The 17,469-nt window shown below is 40.6% G+C and overlaps 1 protein-coding gene across 4 annotated transcripts; it reads right to left on the reverse strand.

The window, feature by feature from the left end:
• Window positions 1-1,075: 1,075 nt before the first annotated feature.
• Window positions 1,076-12,969, reverse strand: LOC123878825 (serine/arginine repetitive matrix protein 1). Of its 4 annotated transcripts, XM_045926166.1 has the most exons (15): window positions 12,833-12,943; window positions 12,433-12,559; window positions 10,926-11,026; window positions 9,826-9,946; window positions 9,019-9,102; window positions 7,889-8,095; window positions 6,953-7,064; window positions 6,210-6,319; window positions 5,628-5,757; window positions 4,609-4,829; window positions 3,362-3,535; window positions 2,660-2,784; window positions 2,015-2,124; window positions 1,548-1,697; window positions 1,076-1,164 (listed from the first exon to the last, which is right to left on the reverse strand). In XM_045926166.1, the coding sequence occupies exons 3-14, from the start codon at window positions 11,023-11,025 to the stop codon at window positions 1,650-1,652; spliced, it is 1,542 nt and encodes a 513-aa protein (XP_045782122.1). In that variant the 5' UTR covers window position 11,026; window positions 12,433-12,559; window positions 12,833-12,943; the 3' UTR covers window positions 1,076-1,164; window positions 1,548-1,649. The 4 variants fall into 4 exon arrangements, with proteins under 4 accessions (XP_045782122.1, XP_045782123.1, XP_045782121.1 ...); XM_045926167.1 differs by lacking the exon at window positions 12,433-12,559 and having other exon boundaries at window positions 12,833-12,969; XM_045926165.1 differs by having other exon boundaries at window positions 12,433-12,943.
• Window positions 12,970-17,469: the final 4,500 nt, after the last annotated feature.

Here is a 17,469-nt window from a genome sequence, read left to right on the forward strand (position 1 = left end):
AACGAACGAACACTAATTTTATTTTATAATATTTCTAATGATTAATATAAGTTATACGCTAATAAATTTTGTGTTTCTCGCCTTAATAATATATACAAAGCAATATTTTAGAACTTTAAAATTATAGTAATGACCAAAATTGGTCTTTTTGTCTCCGACTCAAAGACCTTTAGCTGTCTGTCCGGTTATTAATCACTAATATATGATAATACGTTAAATCTAAAAGTAGAATTCTTAAGCTCAATACACATTTACAGAGTAGGGTGGAGTGAAAGCTTTTTGAGAACTCTTCACCCCTACTGATGTGCCTTGCATCTTACAATAACACCCGTATTCACAAACGTTACTATGAGGTCTCATAGTGCGTTCGAACGCAGTGTCCGTTCCACCAATCACATTACTGTATCACGTCAATTTACAATGATCTGATTGGTGGAACCTACACTATGCGTTTGAGCTTACTTTGAGACCTCATAGTAACGTCTGTGAATACCGCCGTTAGTTACTTGGTCATTATTTACGTCATTTGTCAAATATTGAAGTTTTTTTTACAAATAACATTTCTAAGTGACTCTTGGACAGATAAAAAAAAAAGGTTCTGCTGTGTAGAAACTAAAGGGGTATGGGTACTTTCCAGGTTCTTGCTCCACGTTGCTTCCATCTTAGACTGCATCATCACTTACCACCAGGTGAGATTGCAGTCAAGGGCTAACTTGTATCCGAATAATAAAAAGGATGGTTATATTTCCTTGAATAAAAAAGATGGTCACTTATTTATCAGTTCCAACATATTATCCTTTTTGGTGTTCAAATATTAATAATAATCAAATTACCAATAGATTAATTATTACTATTAATTTCTAACATAAATATAATTGTATGTGAAATGGAAGTCCACCACATTATTACTATACAATAATATAATCTATATATACTATACAATACTATATATATAATATATAATCTATATATTTCGATAATACATAACTTATAAGCACTCACTTTATAAAAAAGTCAGAAACACCTCGACATTCGAACATTTTGAAACCGCACTGACACTTCACTGTTACTTTTGTAGCGTAATTTTTCCGAAAATTGTTACAAAATTGACTGATTTGACTGAAGAAACTTATGTAGTACAAACTACAACTCGATGAGAAGTGCCTGAAAAGGAAGAAAAAATAATTGGTAAGTTAATCTTGTACTAGACATTAACTCAGTTAAAACAAAAATATAAGTACTCCTCCCCACCAAATATAAAACCCCACACAACGGATATAAAACCCCACGCATTGAATATGAAACCCCACGCACCAGATGTAACAACCCCACATATCGGATATGACAACCCAGATCCCACCCACCATACATAACACTCCCAGAACGCCACCCACTGGATATGACTCCCGATGACTTCACCTAACAGAAATGAAAGCCCAACCACCAGAAACTGGAAGTACCCTATAGGTTTTCTTGACAGACACGACAGACAGACAACAAAGTGGTTCCGTTTTTCCTTTTGAGGTACGGAACCCTAAAAAGCTTACCAGCAGGGGTTGAGGCGAGGTGGGGGGTGGTCGCACACCTTAGTGGTGAGCGGCCCCCGCGGCGAGGTCCACGCAGAGGACCGCCGCGGGGGCGGCGCGCCCTCAGCTTCGTCTGTGGCGGCCTCCTCGGCGGCGACGCTCGCGACGAGTCTGAACAAGACATAATTGAAAACTAAAACCCGACTGCGATCGTCTCAATAAACGCTGAAATCACACTAATATTATAAAGGCGAAAGTTTGTGTGTGTATGTTTGTTACTCCATCACGCAAAAATTACTAGACGGATTTGGCTGAAATTTGGAATGGAGATAGATAATATCCTGGATTAGCACACAGGCTACTTTTTATCCCGGGTCAAAATCAAAGAGTTCCCACGGGATTTTGAAAAACTTGCAACTACTAAGACCTATGTAAACGCGTCTCATGATAGGCCACATAATCACTTTCCATCAGGTGTGCTTGCTTACCGTCCCCTGCTCGCCTTCAGCCCATCGCTCGTAGGCGCGCTCGCGTTTGAGCCACTCTTGATACTTGTACCACCACTCCTCCCACTTCACGTAATCACCCAGAGTCAAACCTGGAAACAGACAAAAACATAGTCATTTTGGAAACTTTTATCAAACCAATAAATAAATTCAATCTAACTAAGGGTTGATTTCTCAATCGCCGCGCTGGATAAACTAACTGATAAATAAATTTGTCATTTAGACACATTTCCTACACAAGTACGGACTTTTTATATTAGACAATTTTTAAGGTGTTTAGTAAAATTTTTACTTGACCAAAGCATTCAGTTTTTGTCTTTACAAACTGCAATGTAAGTTTTTTCTTGAATTTAGTCATTTTTTTGATTAGAAATGGGAGAAAAGTACTATACAAGTCTTGGCCAACTCAGCCGTAAATTGCTTTTAAACAGCCTTTTGTAAACAGCCTGGGCAGTAATATAATATTATTACGCAGACGCATTCTGGAGTGGAAACCGTGTACCGGTAAGCCCAGTGAGATGACCTCCAGCCGGCTTGACCGATGAGCTGAAGAAGGTGGCGGGGAGCAGGTGGATGAGGAAGGCGGAGGACCGTGTTGGCTTGCTCTTGGAAAGAAGTATCCATTACCTCTCAAATAGCCTCGCTTCTTGTAGTAGTCGTATCGCACTCTGACGTCGTCCCAGGAAGGCAGACCGCCAGGAGCAACCGCTAGCAGCTCTTCCGGGTAACTGCCCACCGGGGCTGGGTCTCCGCTGGAACAATGACGTATATTAGTACAGTTCACGACAGATAGAAAACTTAAAAATAAATAAATAGGACACTTTTTTTTTTTTTATCAACCTGGTAGGTAACAAACTACACTCATTCGTAGTCGAGCGGAGTGTGCGCAGCGGGCTCGCGAGGGTCAGTGGGTTCCTCACTTTCTATATGCATTTGCAGCTGACTCTCTTTCTTCCTTTTATCTGCACCATTTTTGGTCGTTCGAGCCGAATAAACTAGCAGTAGTATATTACTCACGGGTATTCCTCAAGGGGAGTGTGCGCGGCGGGCTCGCGAGGGTCAGTGGGTTCGTCCCTCTCTATAAGCACGTGCAGTGGACTCTCTTCTTTCCTTTTATCGCCATCATTATAGGTCCTTCGAGCCGGATCAACTTAGCAGTAGTATATTACTCACGGGTATTCCTCAAGGGGAGTGTGCGCGGCGGGCTCGCGAGGGTCAGTGGGTTCGTCCCTCTCTATAAGCACGTGCAGTGGACTCTCTTCTTTCCTTTTATCGCCATCATTATAGGTCCTTCGAGCCGGATCAACTTAGCAGTAGTATATTACTCACGGGTATTCCTCAAGCGGAGTGTGCGCGGCGGGCTCGCGAGGGTCAGTGGGCTCGTCCCTCTCTATATGCACGTGCAGCTGGCTCTCCCTGCGCGTTATGCGCATGTTCTCAAGCCGAGCGCAGCGAGCGGCGGACCATTGCGCCATTTTGCCGAAGCGCTCCGACAGGGTCAACCTGTGGACGAAAACATGTAACATATTAAAATTAATACAGTGGACCCCCGGTAATCCGGCCCCTGTCTAATCCGGCACCCCCTGTAATCCGACATGTCTAATTATTGAATTTACTAAATTTGACCTACATAGTGAAATATGATTTGTACTTCAGAGTATGTATAACATATAGAATCTTATCATTGGATCTATAATAATTTGTCGGATTACAAGGTACTCTTTTGTCAAAAATTCCGGACTATAGGGGGTCTTAGGCAGTACTCTATAATCCGACAAATTCGATAATTCGACAATGTCCTGCAAAACGTTTGTCGGTTTACCGGGGGTCCACTGTACATGTATGTAGCATACTGAGTCTTTTAACTCCGTCTTGAAGCCTAAAATGCTCTTATTACTTTATAAATCCGTAATGAAGCATATACGTTTTATATATATTTATGAGCAAAAACCTGGATAAATCTTTGCATCTATGTTTAATTGTTAATTGTTTAAAAATTACTTCTTAAGATGTTTATTTACTTGTTTATACGTACCAGAAAGTTGTAACAATAAAGAGAAGATGTTGAAATAGTAACATCACAGTATAGATAGACACAGCTTTTGGACATTTTGAATCAAAACTGGATCCATTCCAAAGTGTCTGTTATGCTTCATCTAGGAATCACTTCAATCAATAATCATCACCCTAAAGAAAGTGAATTTTTACTAACAGGAAAAGGAAAACTAGCGCATTTTTTGGGATCATTTTTCAAAATTACACCTGAGAATTGAGGTGACGAGGTGGCACTCTGGTTAGCAACTGGCAACGGTGTGCCTTATCGCACTATCACACTAATATTATAAAGGAGAAAATTTGTGTGTGTGTGTTTGTTACTCCTTTACGTAAAAACTACTGGACAGATTGGGCTGAAATTTACAATGGAGATAGATTATACCCTGGATTAGCACATAGGCTACTTTTTATCCCCGAAAATCAAAGAGTTCCCACGGGAATTTTAAAAAACCCACATCCACGCGAACGAAGTCGTGGGCATCAGCTAGTGTATTTTTAAAATGCCATGTTCGAGCGTTTACCTTTGTGGCTGCGGCTCGGAGCTGGCGTCGGATTCCGAGTCGCTATCGCTGTCGTTCAAGGCGGCGGCGATGGCGGCGGGAGAAACGCCGCGTTCTGCCCGCTCCGGGCGGTCGGCGCGCGGCGGTCTCTCGCGGCGTCTTTCCCCCTCGCGTTTTATGTTCGCGGGCGGGATAGGTGCGGTCGGACGCACTGCTAACTGAGAACGTTGCCATTCTAGGACCTGGAGAGCAATGGGGTAGTTGTTAAATCATGCTGCTTTTTATTTTTAACCCCCAACCCAAAAAGAAGGGTGTTACAAGTTTGACGTGTGTATCTGTGTATCTGTCTGTGGCATCGTAGCGCCTAAACGAATGAACCGATTTTGATTTAGTTTTTTTTTGTTTAAGAGGTGGCTTGATCGAGAGTGTTCTTAGCTATAATCCAAGAAAATCGGTTCAGCCGTTTGAAAGTTATCAGCTCTTTTCTAGTTACCGTAACCTTCACTTGTCGGGGGTGTTATAAATTTTTAATTTACACTTGTTTTATTCATATACCACAATCACACCTGATGAAAAGTGATGATGTGGTTTAAGATGGGACGCGTTTACCTAGGTGCCTATTCACTCTTGTTTTAAAGATACCTGGATTGTAATTGGTAGGAAACACAGATTTCCTAACACACCTTAGCCATGCGTATGTGGGTGCGCGTGCGCGTGTGCGTGTGCGTGTGTGTGTGTGTTACACCTTCACGCAAAAACTACTGGACGGATTTGGCTGACATTTGGAATGGAGATAGATAATATCCAGGATTAGCACATAGGCTACTTTTTATCCCGGAAAATCAAAGAATTCCCACGGGGTTTCAAAAACTTAAATCCACATCATCTAGTTCTTGAAATATTGTTGTGATGACGCGTGTAACCCCCTCTTTACTACTACTACATTTACGGGGAGAAAAACGTTATCTCTTTTTGTACGAGTTTCTGTTTCTCTTTGAGCTAAAAGGAATGATTGGATGAATATTTTTTCTCATACATACCTTCTCCTCGCGGCTTCGCTTGCTATTCTCCCTGGCTTTGAGCAGTTCTCTAGTTGGTTGCACAGCTCTTGCTGCGTTGGCTGCATTGGGCGGGGGACGCTTCACTGCAGCGGAAGGGGGCGCCTGGGCTCTGAAAAGAATTAATTTCATTTTCAATATTAATCACTATCCATATTATACACGCGAAAGTACTTATTTGTTGGTTTGTCCTTCAATCAAGCCGCAACGGATTGACCTGATTTTTTTACAAACCTGGATGGAATGGAATGTGCAGTTGTTGTTGGAACTTGTTAGTGGCAAGTAAATATACACTCACGGCGGTGGTGGTTTGGCGCCGGGTTTGGGCGGCCCCTTCTTGTTCTTAGCGGAGCACACGGAGCAAGACTCGCCTGAGGGTGACTGTACAGTTGTTGTTGGAACTTGTTAGTGGCAAGTAAATATACACTCACGGCGGTGGTGGTTTGGCGCCGGGTTTGGGCGGCCCCTCCTTGTTCTTAGCGGAGCACACGGAGCAAGACTCGCCTGAGGGTGACTGTACAGTTGTTGTTGGAACTTGTTAGTGGCAAGTAAATATACACTCACGGCGGTGGTGGTTTGGCGCCGGGTTTGGGCGGCCCCTTCTTGTTCTTAGCGGAGCACACGGAGCAAGACTCATCGGAACAGGAGCTTGCTGAGGAGCCCGAAGGTGACGACTGTCAAACAAGAAAATAGTATGAATGAATGAATGAATAACCTTTTATTGTCACACTAATATTATAAAGGAGAAAGTTTGTGTGTGTGTGTGTGTGTATGTTTGTTACTCCTTCACGCAAAAACTGCTGGACGGATAGGGCTGAAATTTAGAATGGAGATAGATTATACCCTGGATTAGCACATAGGCTACTTTTCATCCCGAAAAATCAAAGAGTTCCCACGGGAATTTTAAAAAACCTACATCCACGCGAAAGAAGTCGCGGGCATCAGCTAGTCTTGCATAAAATTCAACAATGGACAGACAGACACACTATATTTTCCTGAGATATTTTTTTTTGGTCATTCAAAAATAAGATATCTGCGCAAAGGTGATCAGCGTAACTTATTATTATTTATAATAGACTAAGGAGCTTTCGCCGATGTGTCTATATCAGAAGTGCTTCAAGTTTTCTAAATGTTTGTTTAATCTATTCTTGAACTTATTTGTATTTATTTATTCTTTATTAATTTAGATTTTAGACAAATAAAAGCGCTTACGAAAGTCAATACAGTACATTACAGTACAATAATAAAATAAGCCTAAAAAAGTGGTAGCAGAGTATTATGACGAGTGGATGAACTTGGACCCTCACCTTCCGTGGGTCCGGTGGGCTGGGTGGTCGGACCCCTCTCGGCGGGGGAGGGGGTCTGGTGCGCCGCGGCCGGGGACTGATGCTGCGTCTGCGACGGGGACTGACGGCGCGACTGCAAATAAGGTTTTCATTGTAAGATACAATTTAGATACAAACAAGTGTTAGCTTTATCATTGATCCTAAATTAATATTTGAAGCTGATTTGACTAAAATATAGAAAATGTAAAGTCTTGATTTGACTCAAATTTAAATGTAGAAAATATAAGTCTTGATTTGAATAAATTCAGTAGAAACATTTTTTTACAAGTCATGATACTAAAATCGTAACGTCTATAAATAACAACTTTTGGCGGTATGGACCTCCAGTTTTTGAGCGTCAGTGTTGAAGCGTTTTGTGATGCCGGCTCACGGCCAAAAATCTATAAACTTCCTAATAAAGTGAATAATCAAATTCTAAACAAGTAAACGAAATAAATCACCACAAATAACTAATATAGTGTTTGGGAGAAATAAACGCTACTAAATGGATTATGTCTATCATTTCATCGAGGAACCTGACTACGATTTAACACAAGATTGTACAAAATTCTAAATAATTATTATAATGGCAATCTTAGGCTGAGATCTACAGAGCGCACTTTGACTTTGCTCAGACTTTAGACACTGTTAAAACGAGACAGCGCTATACCCCTGGCATACATCTGTCTTGTTTTAACTGAAATTTAAGTCTAAGGATCTAGTCTTCTGTAACGATGGCGCTGCTCGAAGTTGCATCGCGGTAGACAAATGACCATCAATTACTTTCCATATACATATAATATTTGACATTCCACCAGCACTTTTTTTCTGCTTAACTCCCATAGAAGGTAGAATAGTATGCCAGACACACTTTAGGTTGTACTATAAGTGTCTGACATAGTGTTCTGGTAGTCTCACCGTATAGGACTCCTGCGCGGGCTGCGTCTAGGGCTCCTCCTCAGGCTGCGGGAGCGCGACTTGCGCGGGTCGCGGCGCGCCACGGGGCTGCGCGAGCGGCGCACGGGCGGCGAGCGAGCCCCTAGACCGAGCGGGGAGCGGGTTCTGCGCCCCAGGGGGGATCGGGAGCGTCTGATGGAGCGAGACCTGTTGGGCCCTAGTGGTGATCTGTGGACAAAATTCAAAATATTTGTATTCAATTAGACTTTCACAAGTACTTTTGAATCGTCAAAAGCATCTACCACTGGTTCGAAATTCCTTCCTACCGCGAAGAACCAGCAAGAAACTCGGCGGTTGCTCTTTTCAAAGATTTGTGCAAAATTATGCCATGTATAAAAGTAATTGAAGTCCCACGCATTACCGGAGCGAGCTGCAGGTCAAATCCGCACTCTTTTATCATTTACATAATCTTCGATTGTATAATATGCTTTTCTCAGGAGTTCAGGAGCATAGTTTGCAATTAATAAAGAAATATGTTTGGATTGACAACAATTTTAAAACATTCCGGCTCATAGGTGTTCCTATAAGCATACTTCTGTGGATCGCAGCCGATTGCGCTTCACTGCGCTCAATAGATGTGCCTAAGTGAATTCTAAGCTGAGATGATTGATAATGATCTGTGGGTTTGAAAAATGTTTGTTTAAATGTTTTTGTAAGGGCTGATTCACACCGGAACGGCAGCGGCCGGCATCGGCGCGACGAGCACTTTCAGTGTGAAAGAATTTTTAACTTTATCCACATAGTTAAAAGACCAGTATCGCTTGAAAAGCTCGAAAAGGTCACGCGGTCGCACCCACGTGCGTCTTCTCAGTGGCACTGCCTGCGGCGACGAGATGCCCCTAGCGGCCACGTGAGGCCCCTAGCGGCCACGTGAGGCCCCAAGCGGCCACGTGAGGCCCCAAGCGGCCACGTGAGGCCTCTAGCGGCCATGCGAGACCTCCCCTCCCCGCTCTACACCGAATGTAGAAACTAAACTGGTGTCGAAAGCCAGTGCCGCCGGCGGCGCGAGCCTGCCGGCGTCGTCGCGTGGCCGCCGGCCGCTGCCGTTCCAGTGTGGATTGGCCCTAAGTGTACGGGAATACAGATGGTACCTGGATCGCCTCAGCGGGGAGCGTCGCGGGGAAACAGAACCGGAGCCATCCAGGTACAACTGCTTATAGCCCGTGTGGCGCCACCTACAAATGACTGGCTTTTACTCAACTGAAACACTCCTTGTTTACTAGTCGGTTAAACTAGTAATAAAAAAAACTGGGTCAAGTGCGAGTCAGACTCGCGCACCGAGGGTTTCGTACTGCAGTCGTATTTTATCAACATTTTGCAGGATAAATCAAAACTACTATGCATCAAATTAATAAAAATCTATTTTAGAATGTACAGGTAAATCCCTTGCATATGATTCCCCACTTGGTATAGTAAATCTTACTTTGAAAGTTGAAAAATCTATTTGTTTATGACCACATTTTAATTTTTTTTTTGTGATGTAAAGCATATCTACATGTCTGCCAAACACAATTCTAGATCAACGGGAAGTACCCTAAAGGTTTCTTGACAGACACAACAGACAGACAGACAAAAAAGTGATCCTATAAGGATCTCTTTGTTCCTTTTGAGGTACAGAACCCTAAAAAATAAAAAAAATGAACACAAAAGGCTCTTTCACATTTGTAAATGGCGCCATATAGCTGTGATTGGTTGATGACTTAAAATAGTTAACACTCACTGAGATTCTGTCTCTATCATTTGTATGGGATTGTGCAACAGAGAGAGTTTTATACTAACTTCTCACTGCAGATATGGTATAGGTGGGATAGGCAATTATAGTGAGTCCAAAACTTATGAACTATGATGATGAATTATTGCTTAAAAATAGGTCAAGTAGCTAAGGGAAGTATTTTCACCTATTAGGGTCCTTCTCTTCCACCTCCAGTAGTTTGCGGTCCCAGCTGCCCGGGGAGGCCTGCCGGGCTCTCTTCATCACATTGTCTATTTCCTTCCTGCGACCAGCCGGGTTTGAGGGATCTATTGGACATAGCATGTGTCAGATTCTTGTTTAACCTCGATTTGAATCTTAAGGGCCGGCGCACATATGGCGCAGCACAGAGCATTTTTCAGATACAAAATCAATTGTGCATCCGTGCGGATACTCGCGCATCCGCGCGGAGTCCCGCGCGTGCTCGCGCATTCTCTGGTAGAAATAAGCATAATGTGTCATGCGATTAGAAAACTTCGCGGGCATGCTCTGCGCTGCGCTCTGCCATGTGTGCGCCGGCCCTTACAAATGATTTTGAAGAAGGGAAGAAAGAAAACCCTGTTGGCTGTACCCTTTTTGCTTTTGTAACATTTCTACTGTTTACCCATATTTGCTATAAAGAAAATTGAATTGAATTGAATTGAAAAATATTAATTTTTTGAAAGTTATACCACATATCACCTGCCCGGCTAGCATGGGCAGTAGATAAAAATTATATCCCCCGATTATATCCACTGATGTCATAGAAATCAGTGGATATAATTTTTACCTACTGCCCATGCTAGCCGGGCTGAAGCTTGATTCCATAAACCTGCATCAATCATAATTACAATTGTAATTGTTGTTATTGGCTAACTTTATGGTATTCTTGTTAAACCTCAACCCAAAAAGAGGGCTGTTATAAGTTTGACGTGTGTATCTGTGTATCTGTCTGTGGCATCGTAGCTCCTAAACTAATGAACCGATTTTAATTTAGTTTTATTTGTTTGAAAGGTGGCTAAGAGTGTTCTTAGCTATAATCCAAGAAAATTGGTTCAGCCGTTTGAAAGTTATCGGCTCTTTTCTAGTTACTGTAACCTTCACTTGTCGGGGGTGTTATAATTTTTAATTTACACTTGTTGCAACAATGCATTGTAGCCAATAGTGAGTGACAGTCTATCCCTTGTCGATGATGTCAAAACACACACACAAACATAAAATATTTAAAAAAAAAAAACCAGTTTGTTTTTGTCTTTTCAGTCAGTTTACCAGTTATCCGGGAGTGCTGCGGGTTGCGGTCCATGTGCAGCCTGTTCTTGGAGGCTGCCTCGGCCGCTCGCGAAACCGACCCATTTCTACGGGACGACATTCTGAAATTATACCAATATTATTGACTTTGGAATAAATATGACTTTGAACTTTTAAGTAATTAATTATCACCACTATATCATACAAATTTAACAATTTCGACCATCAAAAGGAGTACAATTGTACCTACTTTGAATAAATGATTTTGACTTTGAGTTTGATGGTATCGTAACATCATTACAACAGTGTACTTAGCCATAGCCATAGTCCACCATGCTTAGTCAGTGTGGTGAACTATGGCTTAAACCCTTCTCATTCTGAGGAGACATGTGCTCAGTAGTGAGCCAGCAATGGGTTGAGATGATTATGACACATCAAATATGGCAGTTCTCATCTCAGTTGAAACTGCAATCTATGGCTACAAAGGTCTATTTATTAAGCTTCTGTACCTCAAAAGGAAAACATAACCCATATAGATCACTTTGTAGTCTGTGTGTTAAGAAACCTATAGGGTATTTCCCGTCGACCTAGAATCATGAAATTTGGCAGGTAGGTAGGCCTTATAGCACAAGTACAGGAATAAATCTGAAAACCGCGAATTTGTGGTCACATTATATAAAAAAAAAAAAAAAACAATTTTCAAAGTAAGATAACTACACCAAGTGAGGTATCATATGAAAGGGCTTTACCTGTACATCCTATACCTACTATGAATTTAAAAATATATACTTAAATAAAAAAAATCTAATCAACTTTGCAACAGTGATAAAAAATTCAATAAATTTTTTGGTCAAATATTTTAATAGCTTTTTAAATCAATCTACTGAGCACATGTCTATGGTTGAAATCTATAGAGCGCACTTTGACTTTGCTTAAGACTCAAGTTTCAGTTAAGACAAGACAGATTTATGCCAGCGGTATAATGCTGTCTCGTTTTAAGTGTCTTAAATCTGAGCAAAGTCAAGTGCTCTCTATAGATCTAAGCCTAAGCCTTAGTTGTAGGTTTTATCTCAGCAGTACTACCTGAACTTTTCCCTATATGCCTGATTTAGCTCATCTTTCTGACACTGGTGAATTTATGACATAAAAATGTTTAATGCAACTCGTAACTTGGTGGCTCGAGGTGTTAAGATCATCACACATAAGCAAATAAGTTACCCGAAACCTTATTGAATACCCAAAGTAAGAAAAACTTTTCAAAGTAGAAATGAGGTGAAAGACCAAAGCAAAATCAATGACTGATACTGACCATAAACTTGAGAGTTTATGGTCATAAGTGATGGACTTACGCGATTATCTTGGGATTTGACTTATGGCAACTGTTAATTACTTATCAATTACACCGTACGGCGTACGCCTGCTTTGAGATGAAGTATGAGACCTATTTATACTTTCACAAAATGGCGACGAATATTCAATATTGATTTTTCGGCAGCCACTCATCTGACATGAATTTTGAAAAGCTTACCTCGTTCACTCCGCACGGTACTCAGGAGCGAGGGCTCCGAACGCGCGCGACGACTCGCGAGGGGCGAAGCCCCGGGGCGGCGCGGGCTGCGGTGCCACGCGGCGGGACTCGATGTCCACCAACGCCGCTGTAAGCCAACCGACATACTTATCATCACGCTAACGCGACGCGACGCGAAAGTCGCGACAGAACGGTCGCGCGGTACCAGCCCACGCCAGGCGAACATGCAGCCTCCGGGCAAACGCGACGGCGGCCTCGCGATCCAGGCCAAACGAGAACGAGTCACCTCCATTACAACATTCAGATTCCTTTGTCGACAAATCCCATCTGCGACGCTGCTCCAGCTGAACATCAAACTTACTAAATCCACCTTAATTAATCACAAAACAATGTTACGAACCAGTATAGAACACGAAAAACTTTCACAGAGGTTCAATGCAGGCGATAATCGCTATTCTATTTCACGACACACCTTTGTCGAACCATCGGCCATTTTGATTTGAGATTTGATTTTGCGACTTGCAAAAACGTCACTGACATCTTCTTGACATTTTGTTTTTTTTTGAAGCGTTTTGTTTTTGCAAATCATTAGGAATTCGAGTCGAAGCATTGACCAACCCAGTAACTTTAACCTGGTCCAAACCTAATTTTATACTCTGTGAATTGTATTGTACTTCTATGCTTACAGTACTCTGTGCATTGACTCATTGACAATGGACCATATGAACTCTGTGATGTTTGTCTATGGTTATTAGGCTCTTTGAAGACGACGAAAATATTCACAAAATAATGTACCTGAAACAGACCTGAAACAATTCGGTTCCGTGGAATAAGGTCCTACAATCGGACAATAAGTAAAAAGCACTTTATACCCTTTACCAACATTGTAAACTTTACAATCTCATGTTATTTAGTGTTAAAAAAAAAAAAAATGCTCCTCCTGAAAAATAGGCCTTTTATAACAATGTCGTTATACGACATTAATTAGTCTAATGGGTTGGATTGTTTAAATCTTTAGTTATGTTATAAGCTCTAATATCACACTTAAAATGCTAAAGTTTCTGTGTATGTGTGTGTGTATGCTTGTTACTCTTTCACGAACAACTACTACACGGATTGGGTTGAAAGGAATGGAGATAGATGATATCCTGGATAAGCACATAGGTTACTTTTTGTCCCGGAAAAACAAAGAGTTCCCACGGGATTTCGAAAAACCTAAATCCACGCGGACGAAGTCGCGGGCATCGGCTATTTTCTCATAACAAGTGTAAATTAAAAATTTTCAACACCCCCGACAAATCATTTTCAAATAAATAATTATGTATATCTAGGCAACGTTCATCTTGACAGCTTGACATTTGTCAATTGACACTTGAATATTATGAACCTAAGGGTTATCTAACCTTCTTTTCTACAAGAAAACTAGAAAATAGCTGATAACTTTTAAACGGCTGAACCAATTATTTTGGATTATAGCTAAGAACACTCTCGATCAAGCCACCTTTCAAACAAAAAAAAAGTAAATTAAAATCGGTTCATTCGTTTAGGCGCTACGATGCCACAGACAGATACACAGATACATAGATACACAGACACACAGATACACACGTCAAACTTATAACACCCCTCTTTTTGGGTCGGGGGTTAAAAAGGACCTTGGCAACAGTGTACATAAGATAAATGTCATATTTTGAATGTAAAAGGGCGGAAGCTTGATATTGGTTGAGATTTCGTTTCCAAAACTTGTTTTGTAGAGGTCAATTTAGTGATCTTTTGTGTGATAGGTATCTGTTATTATCTATTAGATATTTATTTATAGTCATGTTTGTAGGTAGGAGGTAGGCATAGGTACGTACATTTTAATACTTACCTACCTGTAGATCTTATTCTAATGAAATTCATAATGAAAAAACCGGACAAGAGCGAGTTGAACTCATGTAAAAAACTTTTTATAGGTTTTCCCGTAGGTAATTTATATGTAAACAACTAACTAGGTAACTATTTTCAATAAGTAGGTATTTTTTTAAACGCTCAGTTATTTCGGAGATTAGGAGGACTATGGTTTTCTATTAAAAATTTCAACTTAATCAGTCCAATAAATTGGGAGCAAATTGGCTGTCCATGTGACGGTCAAACAGACAGACAGACAGACACACGAGTAGGTATACTACAAGGACTCCGTTTTTCATTCGGAATGCATCTACCCACCTACTAAACTAAATACAAGTTGATCACTTTTCAAAATTCGAATGCTGAGTTATTGTTAAAAATCCAGTTAAAATCACTCAAAATAGACGTAACGGTTAATAGTGTTTAACTGGTTCTAAAGGGGTGGCTCTCTTCTATAGTCAAGAGGTTGTAGTGTACTTATTATGTAAAACTAGAGGATGCCCGCGACTTCGTCCGCGTGGATTTAGGTTTTTAAAGATCCCGTGGGAACTGTTTGATTTTCCGGGATAAAAAGTTGCCTATGTCAATTACAGGGACGCAAGCTACCTCGGTACCTTTCATACAAATCGGTTTAGCGGATGGGTCTTTAGGAATCCCGTGGGAACTCTTTGATTTTCCGAGATAAAAAGTAGTCTATGTCCGCCCTCGGGATATAAACCCTGTACCAAATTTCGTCAGAATCGGTGAAACTGTCGGGCCGTGAAAAGGTAGCAGACAGACAGACAAACTTTCGCATTTATAATATTAAAATAGTATATGGATTGTAGGTAATTTTGCCGTTCGCAGTACCTGCTCCAGGTATAAACCAGTTTGTGTATTAACTAAATATTTAACTTGTATGTTTAACAATACGTATTTACACTCGCACGTGCTGGATGCGTGGATGGTAAGTTGGTAGGTACCTGTTGTAGGCCCTGACTTTCACTTGCATGATCAAATTGTATTGAGTATTGAATAAGTAGTTGTATCTTATGAAAGCGGCAACCTGGTGGTAAAGCAGACATTTAAAAGTAATGATTAAATTTCGTAATTTTTATGTTGTTCTTCAGAAGTGCTATTGAGGCTTCAATAACACTTCTGAAGAACAACATGAAAATTACGAAATCAGGGTAAATACACAAGACCTGCTGGTACAAAAAGAAAAAATGTCTCCAGTACACATTGGCCCGAAGCATTCGGCGAGTGACGAAGGTGTAAACGTTGTTACAAATTGCACCTAGATAGGTAGTTAGTTTCACACATTAGGCAAACGTTGGGTAACGTAGCTATTCTGTTGCAGGTAGAGTCAGCGACAAAGCTAGGTTTATACCCGTCTAATAGTCGCTTAGGCCGTATTCACACGGGACCCGTCATTCACCAATATTCACATTGCATACGGAATCGTGTTTTTTCACGATTCGTCAAAATATTCGAATTGATATTCACATTCGTTTCATTCGAACGTGATTTTTAAAAGACTAGACGTGTCCGTTATGATTCACGATTACTGATGCTTGTGTACACGGGCATCTAAAAACCATGCCGCAGTCAAAAAACCATTCGTGAAAAATGACGATTCGTCAAACGTACTCGTGTGTATAAACTGGCGGTGCAAACGTAGCTATGTCCCTGTTTGTATCTACACAATCTTTTGCCACCGTTAACCATGAGTCCAAATTACGCACCATGATAATAATATATGTAAAATATGGAAACTCGCGCTGGCCGCAAGTAGGTAGTCTATATTTAATTACGCCGACACCGGTCAAGTTCGCCGAATAATTCATTTATTCATTGGCATATCACATTTGGCCAACGTGTCTAAGGCTCTTTACGTCATTTGGCAATTCTTATTATATTAGGTCGTAATTGTTAGTATAGAACTTGAATCTTTAAAAAAGTGCTTGTAGATAAGTAATTATTGACACAGTGATGCAAGATATTAGTAACCACTTTACGGTTTTCGGATTTTTTCCTTTACCTACTTGTGCTATGAGATGAGACCTACCTACCTGCCTTTCATGATTCTAGGTCAACGGGAAGTACCCTAAAGGTTTTCTTGATAGACGAACAGACAGACAGGCAGACAACGAAGTGATCCTATAAGGGTTCCTTTATTCCTTTTGAGGTACGGAACCCTAAAAAATACTCGTATTCCAACGTACGGAACCCTCGGAGTGTGAGCCAGACTCACATTTATTTGACCGGTTTTTTTTACATCTACTATCGATGCATATATTTTAAAAACACGAATATTATGTTTTATTGGCTGATATTCTCATAAATTGCTTACTAGAGGTGAGAAGTCACCTCTATAATGATAATGGAGTCGTTACAGGTTTATTGACTTCTAGCAATATTATTATTTTAGTTTAAAGATTAAAAATTTGCGATCATTATTTTGTTCTGATTCTTCTGAAAGAGTTAATATACCTACCTCGTTACTTAATTAAAATTGCAACCCAACATTAAATAAGTAAATAAGTAGGTTAATTAATTAATTTCATTTTATTTCACTTCTCACAATCTCTTTTCAGTCTAATTTCTCGAATCTTGTATTATGTAGTTACTTCACGCAAACTTACTGAAAAATACAATTACGATGTAGTTAGGTAACTCTAACTACCTACCTACCTACTTAAATGATGAAAATAAAAAAAATTCAAAAGAAAAATAAAACCGACTTCAAAAACCACAAACACAAAAAAGTAAAAAATAAGTTTTGTTTAACTACACGTGCTATGTACCTAGGTATGAAGTCGAGCGAGCATATTAAAACAAAATTAGAAATCCAAGAGTGAAGCTCACAAATTTCACAATTTTTAGTGGCCCACTGTACTATAATATGCTATGCCCAGTTAAAACCCTACTGTTTACTAAGCTATTACACTGATCGCGAGCAATTTGCTCTTATCCATTGAGGAGTTCTGTTCTCCATCTCCGAAGATATTCATCCGATCTTCACCAAATTTACATGAGACTACCTGCACATGAGACTACCCTTTCAAACAAAAAAAAAATTCCAAATCGGTCCAGGGGTGTTCGAATAATCGGGGAACATACATAAAAAATAAAAAAATAAAAGATTCCGCCCGAACTGAGAACCTC

Source organism: Maniola jurtina, chromosome 26, assembly GCF_905333055.1.
Source record: "Maniola jurtina chromosome 26, ilManJurt1.1, whole genome shotgun sequence".
Taxonomy (NCBI): Eukaryota; Metazoa; Arthropoda; class Insecta; order Lepidoptera; family Nymphalidae; genus Maniola; species Maniola jurtina.